At 35.3% G+C, this 18,893-nt stretch overlaps 1 protein-coding gene across 1 annotated transcript in view; it reads left to right on the top strand.

The window, feature by feature from the left end:
- The first annotated feature begins 85 nt into the window (after nucleotides 1-85).
- Nucleotides 86-18,893, top strand: part of tbc1d32 (TBC1 domain family, member 32) — a 68,620-nt gene continuing 49,812 nt past the window's right edge. Inside the window, exons 1-19 of the mRNA XM_016663864.1 lie at nucleotides 86-191; nucleotides 2,042-2,204; nucleotides 2,810-2,971; nucleotides 4,986-5,163; nucleotides 6,354-6,425; nucleotides 6,679-6,798; nucleotides 7,453-7,531; nucleotides 7,651-7,754; nucleotides 7,826-7,887; nucleotides 7,968-8,112; nucleotides 8,632-8,691; nucleotides 9,302-9,401; nucleotides 10,402-10,539; nucleotides 12,232-12,321; nucleotides 13,539-13,681; nucleotides 14,035-14,115; nucleotides 14,811-14,938; nucleotides 15,919-16,120; nucleotides 18,760-18,839. Coding sequence (XP_016519350.1) covers nucleotides 2,050-2,204; nucleotides 2,810-2,971; nucleotides 4,986-5,163; nucleotides 6,354-6,425; nucleotides 6,679-6,798; nucleotides 7,453-7,531; nucleotides 7,651-7,754; nucleotides 7,826-7,887; nucleotides 7,968-8,112; nucleotides 8,632-8,691; nucleotides 9,302-9,401; nucleotides 10,402-10,539; nucleotides 12,232-12,321; nucleotides 13,539-13,681; nucleotides 14,035-14,115; nucleotides 14,811-14,938; nucleotides 15,919-16,120; nucleotides 18,760-18,839 — 2,099 coding nt within the window. The 5' untranslated portion in view covers nucleotides 86-191; nucleotides 2,042-2,049. The remainder of the gene's footprint in view (nucleotides 192-2,041; nucleotides 2,205-2,809; nucleotides 2,972-4,985; nucleotides 5,164-6,353; nucleotides 6,426-6,678; nucleotides 6,799-7,452; nucleotides 7,532-7,650; nucleotides 7,755-7,825; nucleotides 7,888-7,967; nucleotides 8,113-8,631; nucleotides 8,692-9,301; nucleotides 9,402-10,401; nucleotides 10,540-12,231; nucleotides 12,322-13,538; nucleotides 13,682-14,034; nucleotides 14,116-14,810; nucleotides 14,939-15,918; nucleotides 16,121-18,759; nucleotides 18,840-18,893) is intronic.

Below are 18,893 nucleotides of genomic sequence, written 5' to 3'. Positions count from 1 at the left end.
AATTTGTCTCTCAACTACATTAGAGTAATTAATGAATCATCCCAGTCATATTTCATAGGCAAATATTTGTGTTTTTCGGCGCTTCCTAAACACAACACAACGCTCCTCCCAAACGAGGAGTAGCCGTTTCCATAGAGACATGGCTGTCTATGGCAAGTGATGCTAGAAGGCGATTTCTGGCTCTTTAAAAGGTAAATACACCTTATTTTTCACACGTTAGTGATGGATTTCGTTCTGTAGTTAAATGCTGCTTTAGGGTTTACAGTGTTTAATTGTTAATTTAGCAAAAATTTAGCCAATTTCGCCCTCGGTTAGCCGCGTTGTAGCAATTAGCATCATTTAGCTGATGAAGAAAGGTCAAATTTTGCAGCCTTAGCTTCATAGTTTATTAATAATATAAGCAAACATATCGGGCCTTGGAACATTTATTAGTCTACTCGGTGATACATGGGCTTGGATGTCATTTAATTGGATAAAATGCGTTTCGTGCTGTAAAAGGAAGCAGGTCCCACACCTGTTGAAGATGAACTAATTAGTCTGTTTGGCAGCGGTAGGAAACAGATGCGCTAATGTGACGGTCCAGAACAGCCAAAATTATAAATATGAATACAGAAATAAATTAGTAACTTAACTGAGCAATTCATGTCCTAGTAATCACAACAAAGAAGAGGTGTAGCACATTTTTTCTGTACGCAACGCAGTTAGACAAACATCTGCTTAACAATGTCTTCATTAAGATATTTTGACATTGTTTATATTTTTTAGGTATACATTCTTATTCTTGCATTTTGTATTTTAATATATTACATTTATTTTTAAAATATGGATGAATTTGTTTGTTTTACAATGTAATGATTAAATGAGCAATTGTATCAATCAGAAGTTAAACATGTATTTATTACAAGAAAAAGATATTTAAGTAATCACATGCTTTTATTTAATGCTTTATTTATTCATTGAGTTGATGAACTTTGGTCTGACCCAGGCCAGGATTCAAACCCAGGACCTGTAATGTAACAGTCAGCTGCACCACCTTTAAATAAATTAAAATTACTAATAAACTGAACGATGATATTAATTCAATTCTTATCAAATGGAAAAGTAAACAGAAAGTCCAGACCATGCCAACTTTGTTCTAATGTGTTTAGCATTAGTTTTGACTTCAGCAAATTAGAAACAAGCAGAGCAACTTTTACTCTGTGTTGGTGGGAGAGTAAAGAAATTGACAAATAAATGTATACACTGTTTGATTTGTGCTGCTGGTAACAGCACTGTGTTTCCCTGCTTGTTTAAGACAAAATGCTAAAATCAGAAAACGAAAAAGACTCATTAGCAGATTTTGCAATTTCCAAATAGATCTGAATTGTATTCTCCTGTTAAAATGATGGTCTAATACACTGTTTTTCACCAAGGAGGAATTTTACTTTTTCAACCAGTTTTGTAATGTTCTAACAGTAATTATTATTTTCAACAATCTGTTTATAAATACAATTTCAGACAAATCTGTGGTTAAAAAAAGGGTTTCCCTGAATCCCTGTTCCTATGGTTCACAACTCGCACTTCGTTTACATTATGTTTAGATGTTTTTTTCTAATCTGAAATATTTTTTGTTTGTCATAATTATGCTCATAGATGGGTAGAGTACAAAAATTATACTCAAGTAAGTGTAGCACTACTTCAACATACTTTTTCTCAAGTAAAAGTAAAAAGTAGACATCCAAGAAATTACTCAAGAGTAAAAGAGCATTTGGTAAAAATGTCTACTTGCACTGAATAACTGATCAAAAATATTATTTAATATTTAAACATTGCATTATTAGACGGACCAGAGCATAAGGGTAGGTGGAAATTTACAATTTAAAGAAAAAAAAGGATATAAATAAATACAATTATTTGATTGTTATAAAATGATATGTGCCTGGAAAATACATAATATGGCCCCTTTAAGTCTGTAGCTGCCCTACAGTATTGTCCAACAGACAAACGTCACGCAGGTTGGATCTCAAAACGAGTCTTTCTTAATTATTTTTTCATCCATCAGCTGCAACAATGTCTCAGCTTTCTGCTGGCGATGAGGTGCAACTACAGTCTCTCCTCAAGCAGCTACTGAGAAGCATCAGCGACAAGATCTCTGGAGCGCCGTCCACTGAATGTGCCGAGGAGATTCTCCTACACCTGGAGGAGACCGACAAGAATTTCCACAAGTAAGTCCTCAAAAACCACTGAACTAGCAAACTGTAATAACAGAAATACGTTTGTTTAATGGAAACACGCTAATTTAGAAAAAAAACTCACGTTCGATTCGGCGGTTTTTCGGCCGTATTAAAATATTCAAGATCAACAACCGGATGTTACTGGCGAAAACGACGAAGAAGACGACAAGAAGTAGTAGGAGATTGGTGTTTTTTTTTTAGTTCATAAAAAGTTTTGCGTCATTGTAACGTGTTGTAGCTCTTGTAAAATGGCCGACCACATTTCCCCCAAACCGCCTCCTACGGAGCTGCTCTTGTCGCTCCGAAGCCCGAATAAGACGCCATATTTCTTCTGTTGGTCGATAGAAGATTATCGCTAACGCCATGGCTGAATTATGAATATAATCTCATGTAACTGTTTACATCCGTCGCTGCCATGATTTTTACTGTCTTAAAACAAGCTTATTCATTTAATTTCAAACGCAGTTATGAGATTGTGTTTGCTTTTTTACATTTGCAGAATATAGACAAAGATTTGCGCACATTTGCCGTGGTGGTTGTTGTTTTTGGGTTTAAATTAATATATAAGGGGTGGTTTTTTAAAATTTGTTTTTCAGCTATGAGTTCGTCCGATACCTCCGTCAGCATGTAGAGAGCTCTCTGGGTCCGGTGGTGGAGGATGAGTTGCAGAACCTGACCAGAGGAGGACAACATGCAGTCGGACCCGGACAGGACACCTCAGTTCAAGTCGTGACTCGGAGAACTAGAGCCTCGGCTCAGTGAGTGCGAGTCACAATGTTCTGCTTACTGTTCAAGTGTTAAAATATGAAATATGTCCTTATTTATAAAATGAGTAAGTTCACAAAATGCTCAAAATTCCTCATTTTAATGTTCAATGATTTTTTTGTGGAGAAGTTTTCATAAAATTACTAATTAATTTTCCTAATATTATAATAAAATACTAGTATTTTATTATTTCAACATTATTGTATGACTTTATTCTTCTATTGTTATTTTATTCTGGCAATATTGTCACTTTATTCCTGTATTATTATGACTTTATTCTTATAATATTATAACTTTATTCTCATTTTTCACAACTTTATTGAGGTAATATTATGGCTTTTTTTGTCATATTATTATAACATTGTGCATTATACTTAGTTTTTGTGCTGTTGTAACTTTATTTTGTAATTTTGCAACTTTATCCTTTTTTACAACTTTATTCAGGTAATGAGTTTATTGTTGTATTTTTAGAATGTTATAATACTACAACTTTAATCTCCTTTTTTACAACCTTATTCTGGGAATACTATGACTATATTCATGGATTATTTCAACGTAATCAAACAGTCAAATTTTATTTGTATAGCACATTTCAGCAGCAAGGCATTTCAAAGTGCTTTACATAATTAAAATAAAAACAGCATGTGACATTGAATAAACAGTGAGAAAGAGATTTTGAAAAAGATTAAAAAAGATAAAAACATTAAAACCCCTTTTAGGACTTCAGTTAAACGTCATTTAAATGTCGTTTAACTGGGGCTCTAACCCTCTGGGGCTTTAGTCAGAAACACCGTTTGACAAGGACTCCAACCTCTAGGTTTTTAGTTGAAACGCCGTCAACTGGGACTCTAAACCCCGTAGGACTTTAGTTAAACGTCGTTTAATTGGGACGTTTTCCGGGGGGCTTTATATCATTAAAACGTAAACAGTGAGAAAGAGAAATAAAAAGAAATTAGTAATAGGTAAAAACATTAAAAACATGGAAGACATCAAAACCCACACTCTATCCCTAATTTAGCCATAAGCAACTCTAAACAGGTGGATTTTAAATTGAGATTTAAAGGCACCCAGTGTTTCAGCTGTTTTACAGTTTTCTGGAAGTTTGTTCCAAATTTGTGGTGCATAGAAACTGAATGCTGCTTCTCCTCGTTTGGTTCTGGTTCTGGGGATGCAGAGCAGACCAGAACCAGAAGATCTGATGGGTCTAGACGGTTGGTACAGCAATAACAGATCTTTCAGGTATTGTGGTGCTAAACCGTTCAGTGATTTATAAACTAACAACAGTATTTTAAAGTCTATTCTTTGAGCTACAGGGAGCCAGTGTAGGGACTTTAAAATTGGTGTTATGTGCTCCATCTTCCTGGTTTTAGTGAGAACAGCAGCAGCAGCTTCTGGATCAGCTGCAGCTGTTTGATTGATTTATTAGTCAGACCTGTGAAGACGCTGTTGCAGGAATCAATGGGGCTAAAGATAAATGAATGGATGAGTTTCTCTAGATCCTGCTGAGGGATCAGTCCTCTAATCCTGGAGATGTTCTTCAGGTGATAGAAGGCCAACTTTGTGACTGTCTTTATGTGGCTCTGAAGGTTCAGCTCAGAGTCCATCACTACTCCCAGGTTTCGTATTTTACGTCTTCGATGTATTTTTACTACTTTATTGTCCTTATTTACAACTTTATTCAGGTAATATTGTGATTTATTATTATATTATTTTAACTTTTTTTTTACATGTTTGTTTGACTTTATTCTCATAATAAAATAAAAATTTCTTTGTCTGATCCTAACACTCCGTTGTCAACAAAGCTGTAAAAGTATATATAGTATAAAAAAATCTTTGCACATCAGCTGGCAGTAAACTTAATTTTGCTCTAAACTTTATTTGTTATAAACCAAAACATCATTAAAATATAATGATGTTGGCCAACAGTTAATTTTAAACATTATTTTGAATGTTTGGAGCTGATTAATATCGAGTTATTTATCGGATTGCTTCCCCTCTCTGTGCCAGGTACCATCAGATGCTGCAGACGTTAAAGGCCACCATGATGGTGGCCGTAGAGTCTCTGATCACCAAATTTGACGAGGACCAGCTGAGAAAAGAGGAGATGCACAGAGAGATTGAACGCTGCCAGTCCAACAGCCAGTTCACTGATAACTGCTCCGACAGCGACTCCTCCTTCAACCAGGTCAGACACGCAAAACAAATAAGAAGTTAGTGATGTTGGTTTGTTTTTTGCTTTATTCTTATGTTTCACTAAGTCAGGGGTGTCAAAACTTTATGTAAAAACCTAAAACCACAAAATGTTTTATTGAATTTTAAGAATAAGCATGAAATTCTGTAACTAAACAAATAAAATAGTCAGATTTTTTTTTGCTGGAAATGAAAATATAAATTGTTGTAGATCCATTTTTGTTTATTTTTTATGTTTCTTTATTGCAACCAGTACGTCAGCCATTCTACTCGTTTATTTTGGGCTCAACTGAAAAAATCAGAACAAATATTTAATCTTTTCATAGCAGCAAAAACATGTTTTTTTTTAAATAATGTAAAACCAAAAGCAGATTTAGGAGCTTTAAAAGTTTCCTTTAGTGTATAAGTTAATGAACAAATGTGGCCTCATTTACCATTAAACTAAATTAAATAAAAAGCAGAAAGTTTCTTTTTAAAAGATGAATGATTTGTGTTGTTTCTGACATTTTTTGTGAGAAGATTTTAATTTTGTCCTTCTTTAAAAAAAAAGTCTCCATGTGCATCTAGGCCTGTCGCAATAAATCAATTAATCACATAATAAATTGAAATAAAATCAATAATTTCCATTTGAATGATTTATTGTTTTTCTATTTTCTCTCTTTCTACAAAAACTGGATGATAAAAGTTTTCAATCTGGTGCTTTGATCTCAACTAGCCTTTTTTTAAATCACAATTTTTGTTTACAGGCTTCAAAATTAATTTTATTATTTGTTTTGTTTATTTATCTTGAATATTTAAAACGTCTTCCAGTCCCAGTTTGAAATGTTTGTTAGAATTTAAGGTTTATTGATCTTTGATAATCTGTTTTCTTAGATTAATATACCATTATATTACTTGGAAAGAACAACAATTTTATAGTTTATAGAAATAACTTTTGGGACAATTTATCGTAAAGAAAAATTTGTTATCATCAGGCCCATCTGCATCGACTACCCACGCTGGGGAGACAAATTTCTGCCAATCAGGGGCCACAAATGACCCCCGAACCGCACTCGGGACACGCCTGAATTAACTTTTTAAAGACATTTAAACTCTAATATCAAAAGGAGTGAAAGTCTTCACTCTCTCATTCTGCTTTTTCCTGTAACTGAATCTGTTTGAATGATTATTGTTTTCTGTTTCCAGAGCTACGCCTTCATCAGACAGGAGCAGCTGCAGGTTCTGGCTGAACAACTTGACTCCAACAAGCCGAAAGAGGTAGAGAAAATGTTCTAGAAAGCTCCACAGTTTGACTCGTAAACCAAACAGATCGTTTGCTCCGTAAATCTAATGTTCAATGACATTAAGAAATATAAGCCAACAAAATGTACACACCTAATTGAGTTTGGTTTATGTCTCAGCCCTTCAGAGTGAATTGCTTGTGTTTAGCTGGATCGATGGGCCACCGTTTACAGCGTCGGCGTGACGAACAGTTTATGTTGTTTTGGCTGAATGATGTGAATCTGTTCAGGTGCGACGTGAGGCTCTGCAGGCTCTCTGCTGCGCTCCTCCGTCCGACGTGCTGAGCTGCGAGAGCTGGAGCACGCTGCGCAGGAACCTCTGCTCCGCTCTCACCGAACCCGACCTCAGCGTGAGTCCCGGACCCGGATGTTCATGCGACACGATTAGGATGTTTTCACACCTGAGAGTCCGGTGGGCTCAGTTAGAGATGCACCGATCCGATGTTAAAGGGACAGTAATATGTTAAATAGAAAACACATTCTGCACAATATTTTGCCTTTTTATACCTTAAATTCTTCAGATTCACAAGTGCAAACAAGTCATCAAACCACGATGGTGCATTCAGGCTGGCATAGACAGAAAAAAATAAAGAGAGGCAAATTTATGACACAAACTCAAATTTTGAGAATCTCAGAAGTGTTTGAGAAAACTTGAACATTTGAGTTTGAAAAGCAAAACATTCTGAGGAAATCTCAGAAATTTCAATGTTATTTTCTAGAAAATTTCCAAGTTTGAAAAGTTGAGAATTTGCAAAAAAAAACAACTCAAAAATTAAGTTAATCTAAAAAATTTAAATGTTTTTTTTCTAGCAAATTGAGCTTTATCAAAGTAAATAAAGCAAAATCAGACATCTCTTTATTCCCATTTTAAATGATTATAAACTCGTAACATGTTGCAAAAATATATATATTGAGTTTAGTGGTTTTAAAGTGATAAAATGTTAAACTTTTGCAAGGCGCTCCCGAGTGTTTCTGACACTTTTCTGTCGTTTCCACTCCATCAGGAGAATGTGCTGCAGTTTTTCGCTAAAAGCTTTTCTTCATCGCCGCTAAACGTGACCAGAGAGATCTACACCAGCTTGGGTCGGCCTCTTTTCTCACACCTTACATAGAAATATTTTAAATTAAACTTAAGGTGTTAGTAAAATGACTGTTCTTAGCCTCAGGTTAATGCTGTCACTTTTTTATCTTTGTGTGAGCAGCAAAGAGTCTGGAATCGGCTTTTCTGTCTCAGAGGTTAAACTTCCCAACCAGATCAGCTGCTGTCGACATCAACAGTCCTCAGATCCGTCGTCTCCTCAAACAGGTGCTGCCATCATCTTTAGCCACCTCCTAACTTGAAGAAACGTTTGTTTCATGTTTAACTTCCTGTCTCAGATTCGACTGATGAATGATTTCCAGAAGGAGGTGACGACCTTCTGGATCCGTCACCCGGAGAAGTGAGGTTTCTGTCAGAGTTAATTTTCTCTTTAAATACTCAAACTGTGAAGTTTTTCAAAGTTTTTCTATCTTCCTTCAGATACATGGAGGAGATTATAGAGAGCACTTTCTGTCTTTTGTCCTTCCATCATGACCATGGCTCAACTGGAACAGAGAAAACATTGGAACCGGTCCATTTGCTGTCCTTACTGGACATCAAAGCCACCTGGTTCAATAAATGGATGGTTTGTATGAACCATCTTCTGCTCAGTCTGATTTCTTTAAATGTTTTTTTGCATGTATATTCAGTGCGGGCTCGTAACTAATTACATTTACTTGAGTAACGTTTTGGAAAAATTGTACTTGTTACAGTATTTTCACTGCGCTGTACTTTTACTTTTATTTAATTTTATAATGAACAAATTCGTTTTTACCAAAACGTCACTAGGCTTGTAAAAGAAAGAAACTAGTTTGGAAAAAATAATTTAGCCTAATTTTGTTGTTTATATTAATTATTTTCATCTTAGCCCTTAAATATGAAAATGCCCACAAAACTTTCCATTTTGATCTGTCTGATAATGTCATTTTTAAATAATAAATGATTGTTTTCATCAGTTACTCAGCATTTGACCAGTTTTATTCTTACTTGAGTGATTTCTTGTATGGCTACTTTTTACCTTTGCTCGAGTAAAATGTGCTTACGTTAGCACCTTTTTACCCACCTTTGCATATTTTTTATCTCCTGTTCTTCTTTCTTATCTCAGCATGGCTACTACAGCAGGACGGTGGTTCTCAGGCTCCTTGAGAGAAAATATAAGACTCTGGTGAGTGATTCAGTCATTCGCATCTCAAGCTGTTACATAATCACTCTATGGTGTAATAAATTAATGACTGGTTGTGTTTAGCAACAGGCGTCACCCATGGAAATGTATTTAATGTGAAAAACATGACAGGGACCTGTATTTTACACGTTTTTATTCTTGCATTTGGGTTTCTACTGCGTCTTCAAGTCTTTAATAAAACCACTAACCTGTTTTTTTTTGGGTAATAAGTTCATGTTTTTACTGTCTGAAAAGTGAGCCGTTTCAAAAACCTACGTAATGTTCTGTCACACTGTCCCGTTACCTAGCAACCTCAGCAGGAATTACGCCCGTTGCCTAGCAACCCAAGCTGAGTTCCATCACATTCGGTCAGCTGGTTTTGCTGCTGTATGTGCTGTACAATGGCTGCTGGAAAAGACAGGAGCCATTAGCTGTTGACTTACTGTCAAGAAAAACTTTCTGTGTTTTTGTTGGCTGTGCAGGAGGCTCTACTTTAGCTTTTCAAAGATGCATCGTTGTGTAATCCTGACCAGCTTCTATTGCTGAAAGTGGAATGCATCTTGTTGTCTATGGACTTTACATTTTCAAAATTCTTTGTCTTGCTTTTTTACAGATTGTATCGGCTCTTCAGCAGTGTTTACATTTCAGTGAGTCCTCTGAACGTAGCTCAAGTGAGGCTGCTGATCCTCACGTGGAGGACTCCAGTGACCCTGGTGAGGAAAACGGAGTGTAAACCGATCATTTCTTCTTCAAGGTTAACGCTAGTGTTCATGTGAACAAACCTTAAATTGTGCAGGTCCACAATGCACAAACAGGTCATCAAACTACAACAGCGAATTTAAACAAACAAGGAAATTTCTGGCCTCCAAGAGTCAAAAATTTGCCAGAAAGCTGACATTTCTGAGTTTGCAAAATTGTAAATGAAAAAAAAAGATCATTTTGATAAATCTCTGATTTTTTTTTTTTTTTTTTAGAAAAAAACGAGGAAATTTCAGAAGTTCTCCGAAAATTTCGAAAAGTTAAAACTTTTTGACTTGAAAATTGTTTTTAGATTGATCTAAAAATTTTAATTTCTTACTAGCAAATTTTGGACTTTTGGAGCTCAGACGTTTCTGTGTTTTTTTTCCAGAAAATGTCTTGAGTGTAATCTGAAAAACTTACTATTTAACTAAGACAGTGTTGTATCATACTGTGTAGTTCATTCAAGAAAAGATTTCTGGTGAATTTCTTGTATTCCATCTTAGATTTGTTGTTTCCTTAGTTTTTTCTTGCAGCAAGTGCTGCCCAACTTTTGTTGCCAAAAAACAAAGAAAGAAAAAGAAAAAACAAAGATGCTAAACTTTCAAATATTTTGCTAAAATAAAATATTTATTAAAATATTGTCTATTTAGTATGATATTGAAGAGATAAAAACAGCAAATGTCTTCAGAAATAAAACTTTTCAGCTTTAATTTTAAAACAATGTGGCTCAGTTGTTTTTGAGTCAGTGATTATAGATGGGAAAGAAAACAATTTCTTCATCTTCTGCATTTGTTAATTTTATTAATAAAATGTTCTTCTGTTTTGCTTTATATGCAACTTAAAGTGGACACATTCTTTGTTTCCATATTTATATCATTCAGTTTGGTTTGTAAAGTGGAACTGCAATGGTTTGGTCTGAATGTAGAGACATAAATTCATTAATTATTCATATTTTTCTCATTTTGCTTTCAGGTTTGCTACAGAGAGGCGTTTTTACCAGGAGGGATCTTGAGTATTCCTTCTTTGTTCACTCTTTATGCATCCTGGGTAAACTCATCATCTACACCAACGGACGAAAACTCTTTCCCATCAAAATTAGGAAACACAAAGGTGGGACTTTTGGCTTCAAGTCTGTGTAGTGAAGGAACAAATAAGTGGTAAAGTTGGAGTTGAGATCTCTAGCTCTTTAGTTTTTATTGTTCTAGGCGATTATTGCAATCAGATTGTGACTCAGGAATGCTTGCAGTCAGCACAGATATGAGTCGCCCCTTCACTCCTCTGATGCTGCAACTTTATTCCTCTCCATCGCACTTTTATCAAATAAAGTTACATAATCCTGATAGTGGGAGGACGTCCGCCAGACACATCTTAAACTTTAACTGTCTGACTTGGCTGTTGTTCACTCTGTTCCAAGTTATTGTTATGCAATCAAGTTAATGAATTAAAGGAGTTGAGAAATGATGGAGACTGCAAAATTACAAAATTTTACCTTTTCATCTAGTTCCTTGTGCAAATCTTACTTCACTTAAAATAGGAGAAGACTAACTTACAAGTAATATTTCAGCAAGATGCATGAGCCTGATTTTAGTCAATAATTTAATAATACTAAATAATCTGGAACTAGTACTTTATCAATATTAAGGAATTATTGACTTGGACCAAGCTCCTATTTCTTTGTGGAAAGTTACTTGTAAGTTTTGTTGTATTTTAGGTATACTAAGATATTTGCACTAGAAACTAGACCAAAAAACAAGAATAATAGCAGCAGAGAGTGGAAACAAACATTTCCAATAAAAAGTGAATTAATTGCGCGTTATCTGGTTTGCACATTTCATGATTACATTCAGGCCTTGATTTAAATCTCGTTTATCCCAACTAACCGAAGTTTGAAAGTATCTGCTTCCTCTTTCTTGTAGCATCCACTCACTTCTCAAAATTCAGGAGTGTTACACTGCAAAAACACGGAATCTTACAAAATATTTTTGGTGTAGCTTCTAGTACAAATAGTTCACTTGAAATAACACAAAACTTAAAAGTAAACAAGATGTTTGAGCTTGTTTTAACTCAGTAATTCCTTAATATTGATGTAAAAGTACAAGTTCCACTGGCGCCGTTACCTAGCAACGCCAGTCAAGCCCAGCCTGTTACCTAGCAACGCCAGTCAAGCCCAGCCCGTTACCTAGCAACCCAGTTTGAGTTCCACCAGATTATTTCACTTATGTGAAAAATGTCTTGTTATAAGTGAAACAATCTGCCAATGAAACTCGAATTTTATTTTATCATTATTAAGAAATTATTGACCTAAAACCAGCTGCTATATCTCACTGAAAAGTTGCTTCTAAGTTAGTTTTGTCATAATTCAAGTGTACTAAGATGTTTGCGCTGGAAACTAGACCAGAAATACTTAGTAAGATTTTGAGTTTTTGCAGTGCAGGAGCAATGTATATAGAAGAGTAGGACAATTTCCCTCCTTTGTGGAAGACTCAACAGAAAAAACCTGAATTCATTTCAATGATGCAAAACATTTTCTCATTTTCTCTCACATACTTATGGAGGAAATGCGACTTACTATTTAAGAAAAATGAAAATATTGCATCTCCATTTCCTGAAGGTAGCTAAATCATTTCAGAAGGGAGAAAACACCATATCTGACCAGTGGTTCTGCCTTATTTGGACAATTTCCAAATCTAATATCGATGAATCTTGTTCTGCTCAATAAAGGTTGTGCAATGAAAACACAGACCTTTTTATTTTACAGTCTGGACACAGAACAAGCCTGACTAACTGCTGTTTGTGTTTCAGACCCGGTTACTCTGACAGACCTGATTGTCGTCCTGATTAACATCATGTATCGACACCCCCGACCTTCGAACGGCGACTCGTCACCGACAGGTGTGTCACATGTGTTCCCACATGTTGGTTTGTCCATGAGTCACAGATCCTCCCTCGAGACAGAAAACCACTCCTCAGAACAAAGATTTTATCAGCTAACCTTGTCCTGACTCAATTACTTCTGTAATAGTTCTCTGGGGTGTTTATATAATGTAAACTCAGGAATTTCACATCTGCAATTTTGCTGACTATATTCGATAATGTTCTCCCCGTTGATTATCATTCCCTCCGGCTGCTGCAGATAGTCATGCTGAGCAAGTCTTTTGCTTCATCTGTGGTATCGAAAGATAACGAGGACACTGCAAAACCACAAACTCTCACCAAGTAATTCTGGTCAGGTGTTTAGTGCAAATATCTTAGTGGGCTTTTTAAGTCAGCAATTCCCCAATATTAGTAAAAAAAAGTACTAGTTTCACTGGCAGATTATTTCTATTATAACAAGACATTTTTCCAAGTTATAAGTGAAAATGTTTTGTGTTTTCAAGCTCAAGATTTCCAAATGTCAAAAATTTTCCACTTTTGAGACCTGTTTTTCTAGAGAATTTCAGATTAATCTCAAAATTTCAATTTTTTTCTTATAAATTTAAAACTTTTGAAACTCCTCAAATGTCTCTTTTGTTTTGTTTTGTTTTTCTCTCTCTCTCTTTTTTTTTTTTTTAGAAAATTTCTGATACTAATCTAAAAATTTCTGAGTTTTATCTTTTTGATTGATATTCTTTACTCTTCAAACTCTGAAATTTCCATGTTTTTTTCTAGAAAGTTTCTGAGGTTAATCAAAACATCTTTGAGTTTTTTGTATTTGGGAAAGTCTCAACTTTTCAAACTCAAATTTCTAGAAAATTTCAGAAACTAGTCTTGAAATTTAAATTTTTACTTGCAAATGTATGACTTTTGAAACTCCTGAATTCTTTTTCGAGAACATTTCTGAGATAAATCTAAAAATTTCTGAGTTCTGAGTTTTTTTTGAAAATCTCAATTTTTCAAACTGAGAAATTTCCTTGTTTTTGAAATTATTCTCCAGATGTAAGTTTTTTTTTCTTTGGTGGGAATGTACCAAAGACCAAACCACCTCATCCTAGCACAAAAACCTTTAATCAGGAGACATATTTTGGATTTATTTTCATAATCTCTACAGTTGCATGGTTAACAGAAATGCTGCTGCTGCTGTTTCGCAGCATACCATGTGGACGTTATGTAACGTGTTTGTGTTTTTTCAGGCTCGCTGTCGCCCAGCTGCCTGGTGATGGAGGTGCTGTGGATGTTATGTGAACGAACAGAATGTGCTGCTGATTGTCTCCACCAGACTCCTGTTATTGAGACTCTGCTCGCACCTGTTGTTGCTCTCCTCAATGCACAACAGGTCCATCTCTCCAACATACACTAACACACACTTTATGAGCAGATAGAAATCATAAACTGGGGGCCCAAGTCCAGCCCTGCAACTTTTACTTACATTCCTGCCCCAGAACTCCTCAGTTCCCTCATCCAGATTCAGACATTCAGCTCTGCAGAAGCCCAGTAACGACCCATTAATTTGATTCAGGTGTGCTGGACAAGAGATTAATCTGAAACTATAGTAGCTCTCCAGGACTAGACTTGAGCAGCGCCGTCATAAAACTAAATTATAGCTCATAAAGTCAGAGTCACGGTATAATGTTTCTGTGTCGAGACGTAAGAAATCATGCCTTTTTTTTTTCTTTTTTTTTTTTACAGTTTTACATAAAGAGGTGCATGGGACGTTGGGTATTTGATGAAAACCTAATGGAAAAGCAGCAGCGCTGTGGGGGAAATCAGGTGTACCGTATAATTTAACAGCAGATTAAACCACATTTTTCATCAATATCTTAAATTCATACAGTCTCTCACATATTGCAGAGAAACTTCAGTTTATAACGTTGGTTCAGTCTCCAGTTAGATCTGCTGGTATTTATTGATCAACAGTCCAAACTGCATCTATAAAGTTAATTATTCAATGATGTTAATATTCTGATCGATCCTAAATATCAATATTATCAATTCCAAGTTAGTATCTCAATTTTTTTGTTTTGTTTTGGACTTTATTTATTCAGGAAAAAATGCACACAGATTTGCTTTGTTTTTTTAATATTTTTTTCTATCATATTGTTTTGTGTCTATTCCAGGTTATAACAAAATAATTAGAAAATACTCAAAAACACAGACGTTTAATGATATATCAAACTTAAATAATAAGTGTCGGTATCTACGATACTGGCCCCTGTATTTACTTGGAATCGGGTCGAAACCAAACTATGTAGCATTGCTCACATTTAGTATTACGTTAGCAAATGCTTTGTCAAAGTTTCATATGTAAAACTTTAATATATCTGACTTAAACTGCTGCGTTAATTAAGAAATCAGGAAAAATCATTTAAGTAAAATAATCACAAACTTTGTTTCATCAGCACCACTTTTTTTCTGAAAGCTCCTGGATAAATTAGTTAATTTGTGTTCATATCTGTTTTTTTCAGACTAACTTGAAGAATCCTGCAGCCACTCTGATTCTCATCGCCGACGTTTTGGCCCGAATCGCAAACACCGACAGAGGATTAGCGCTTTTCCTGTACGAGAAGAACCTTGTTGTTGCCCACAGTGAAAAGTAAGACGCTGATTAAATATCAAGATTAAAAAACCTACTTTGTGTGTTATTATTTGACCCTATAAGGTGCTTTATGAATGCAACAAATTTGTCCCACCAGCGTCGGGGGTTGATGCAGATGGAGACTTTTTAAAAATTAGGACAAAACTATAACCCACATATTAAAATGTCAGATACAAAACAATGTGTTCATCTGTTAATAACCAAGCTTTCTGCTTTGCTTTGATTTCATGATAAATAAGACCACGTCTACCCGCCACCACGTTGTGTAGATAGAATAAATGGAGTAAACCTTGAGTTTAATCTGGTTTTTGAGAAAAAAAACTTGAAACTTTCTGAGTTTCAGAAGTTGAACATTTTTGACGTTTCAAACTCAGAAATTTCCTTGTTTTTTCTAGAAAATCTAGAAATTTCTGAGTTTCTTGGCAGAAATTCCCTTTAATTTGTTTTATACTTACAACAGTAGTGGTCAATAGTTAACATCTTCTTCAGTTTAACCCAAAATACATGATTAAAGTGGTCACTGTACTATCAATAAGGAAAATTTGCAAACCCCTGTTGATGTTTTGGGTCTATAATGATTAGATATTCCTGTCCTACAACAAATCTGAACATTTTATTTGTTGGACTGAAATATTTCATGCTTATTTTATTGTTGAGCAGAAAAAATATCTAAACATTCATGTTCCAAGAAGTTTGGACACCCCTGGATTATTCTGCCCAATCACAGCTGTTTGCTGTATTTTAGCAACAGAACATTTTAATGAAGCAACTTAAATGTTGTGTTTTTGTTGCCTGTAAGCGGAAAGTCAACATAATTAATAGAAATAAAAGCTTAAAAACACCAACATGTGTGTAATTAATCTGAAATAGATGAAGCAATTAATTTATTGCAGCTTCTGCCTGCACCAACCCTGCATGCTGTGCACACAGATATTGGTCTTTAGTCTCTTACTAGGTGTTTTCTGTTTCCTGTGCAGAACCTTTGCTGCTCACATCGTCGTCCAGTTCACCTTGAGGCTGCTGAATAAGGCCCTGCCGTCTCTAAGCGGATCCGATGCGTCTCAGACGTTATGTGGAGCTTTCATCTTTGTTTGTAGACAGATGTACAACACCTGTGAGGGTCTGCAGGTCCTGCAAACATATGGCCTGCACAAAGCCATCGCTGCTGCTTGGAAAAAGGTACAACATCCTATGGTTCGTCTTCCATTTCCGTCCCGCAAACAACTAAATTAGTGGTGTTTTCATAAAAAATATTCATTTATAGGTGACATATTATGCTTCATTGAACAGGTTGGGATTGGTTTATGGGTGATACAAAACATGTTACATTTTTTACACAAAATCCTTAGATTGTGAGTTTTCTTTTCAGAATGAGCTGTTTTAGGGCCTCCGTCACTTTAAATCCATATAAGCTGCTGCTGGCCACGCACCCTAACTCGACGTTTACAGTCACATGTGAAAATGGCTTCAAATAGATGTGCAATTATATAAGTGTATGTCTTTGAAAAACAGAAGTAGCACCTCCTGCACAACCAACGAGAATGCAGCAAGTTGTTTCTGGATGTTAAGTCAACAACAAAATACTTTGCATGGTGCATAGAGTGATTAAACCCAGCTGACAAAATGCTCTGGAACTCAGTTCTGGTTGCTAGGTGACGGGCGGAACTCCACTGGGGTTGCTAGGTAACGGGTTGAGCTTTGCTGGGGTCACTAGGTGAGGGGTCAGTTCCCACTGATTTGTGACGTTACAATCAGGACGATTTTTGAAAACGTTTATTTTTCAGACACCAGAAAAACTGTTTGTTTTATTTTTTCAAGTGGTCTGTTTGTTTTCAGAAGCAGTTGAGACACAAATTGAAAAACCAAAACATGCACAATGTGAATGTGTGTGTAATAGTTTCCCTTCATTTTTATCTAGCAGGACTTAATTACACTTAACCCTCAAACTCTTCTGTTTGTTTTATAAGCTTTTACTGCTGGTTTTATTTATGTGAATTTAATATGTTAATATGAAACTTTCTTCTTAAAGCACCAAACTGAAAGTTCAAGACAGAGCTGCAGTGGTTCGAATGATACGAGGATCTTGATTTTTCAGATTTAAATTTTAATTCTGTGTCTGTAAATACAGATGCTGCATGTGTTGCATTAGCTTTTGCATGTGTGGGTTTTGGAATAAATCCCAATCATAACAACATAGCTGCTTTTAGACATTTGTTTAAATACTGGATTATATTTAAATTGCAGGTAAGCTTAAGCTTTAAAACATGCAGAGACTGTAAGCTGAGAAACAAATGAAAGATGGAATAACTTCAGCTAAGCAGCAAAATCAACAGCAACCACATATTATACGCTCCTTTGCAGCCGACTTCTTTTTAACTCAAAACATTTGTCAAAAGTTAACTTGTATTTAATAGTTAAATCTGTGGACTTCATTGTTTCCCTTTACTTCCTCCTGATTTTATTGAATTTGTATTAAATATTAATAATTCAGCTGCAGAGTCAAGCACCAGCCAGAATGTACTCGGATCTGTTCTCAATATTTTATTAAAGGAAAGGAAAGTACTAATGAGTTCTTATTCTTTGGTTTAAATAAAATAAAGCACTGGTTGTGTAGACTTTCATTTAGATTGAATACATTATTTTTTTTAGATTAAAAGTGTGTTCAGCCTGTTATTAGTATTTTCCTGTTGCAAAACTGCAACAACTTGTTTCATCAGCAGGTTATTGTTGGAAATAATTCAGGGATTTTAATAAGCTGAACAAACCAGCAGCACACTGATCGCATCCGACTCCCTGGATTCATTAATTTACATAAATAGTGGCTCAAACTGAATTCCCTTCACACAACAGGAAAAAACGACACAAATTTGCTTTTTTTGCCTATAAAAACTGCCCGTTTCCGATCTTTTCCCACTTCCTCATGCCGTACATATCTAATTGTTTTCAAAGCAGTCAGAATGGTCATGTTGCATTTTATCCAATTTTTACATCAATGATGAAAATTGACGTACAATTTCATCATTGATGGTATTTTCACTTCCGGTACCGGAATAAGAACTTAATCCACATTTTTCACTTCCGATACCGATCAGATGCAGAAAAACAGATGAATTTACTTAAACACAGACATGAACACAGACATATACTGAATTACTAATTTATTTGATGACTCTGCACAAATGCAGCACATTTAAATATAGAAGTAACTTTACAGGTTTGGTCAAACATATAAAAACAAGTTTAATTTGTTCAGTCAGCTCAATTTAAAGAAATGATAAAAACAAAAACAGTAGGCTGACTTTCTTATCAAACATGTAAAAATAAACTGCAGCTATTCTTTCAAATGGTTCAGAAAGTGAGATTAGATTCTACATATAATGTTAAATAAATAATAGAGCATAGAATTAGACTGTATAGATGGGTCAGGAACATCATCACCAAGATTTTGATTCCACTGATATTAATATTTTATTGATGCATCTCATCACAATCCCACCACTTTCCGTTCTGACTGAACATCCAGATTCCTCTGCAGAAATTCCTTCGTCTTGCTGATTTTGTGACGATAATATCGACTCTCATTGATAAATAAATTTTAAAATAGAGCGCTGGATGTTGCACAACATCAAGCCTGGAAGGCTGAAGTTCATAAAAAACGTTTATAAAACAACCATCCAAATTATTGCAGAGCTGTGAGGAAATCTTCACGATTCTCTGCCATATTTAGTTGTTTTCAGATGGAAAAATATTTTTTTTATGATATGATGACGTAAGTGATTTCTTCTGGTCTGAATTTTTCACTTGTTTTTGTTTTAAAGATGAGTTCTTTATCAGAAAGGATCCCGACTCCGGTTTCTGGATCCTGCACCGGACCATCCACCCAGGAAACGGCAAACATGTGAGATCACATGTTTGCACACACACACACACACACACACACACACACACACAC

The sequence above is a fragment of the Poecilia formosa genome, unplaced genomic scaffold (genome assembly GCF_000485575.1).
Source record: "Poecilia formosa unplaced genomic scaffold, Poecilia_formosa-5.1.2 Scaffold450, whole genome shotgun sequence".
Classification (NCBI taxonomy): domain Eukaryota; kingdom Metazoa; phylum Chordata; class Actinopteri; order Cyprinodontiformes; family Poeciliidae; genus Poecilia; species Poecilia formosa.
The sequence above is the reverse complement of the archived record's forward strand: the minus strand, read 5'-3'. Positions and strand labels throughout refer to the sequence as shown.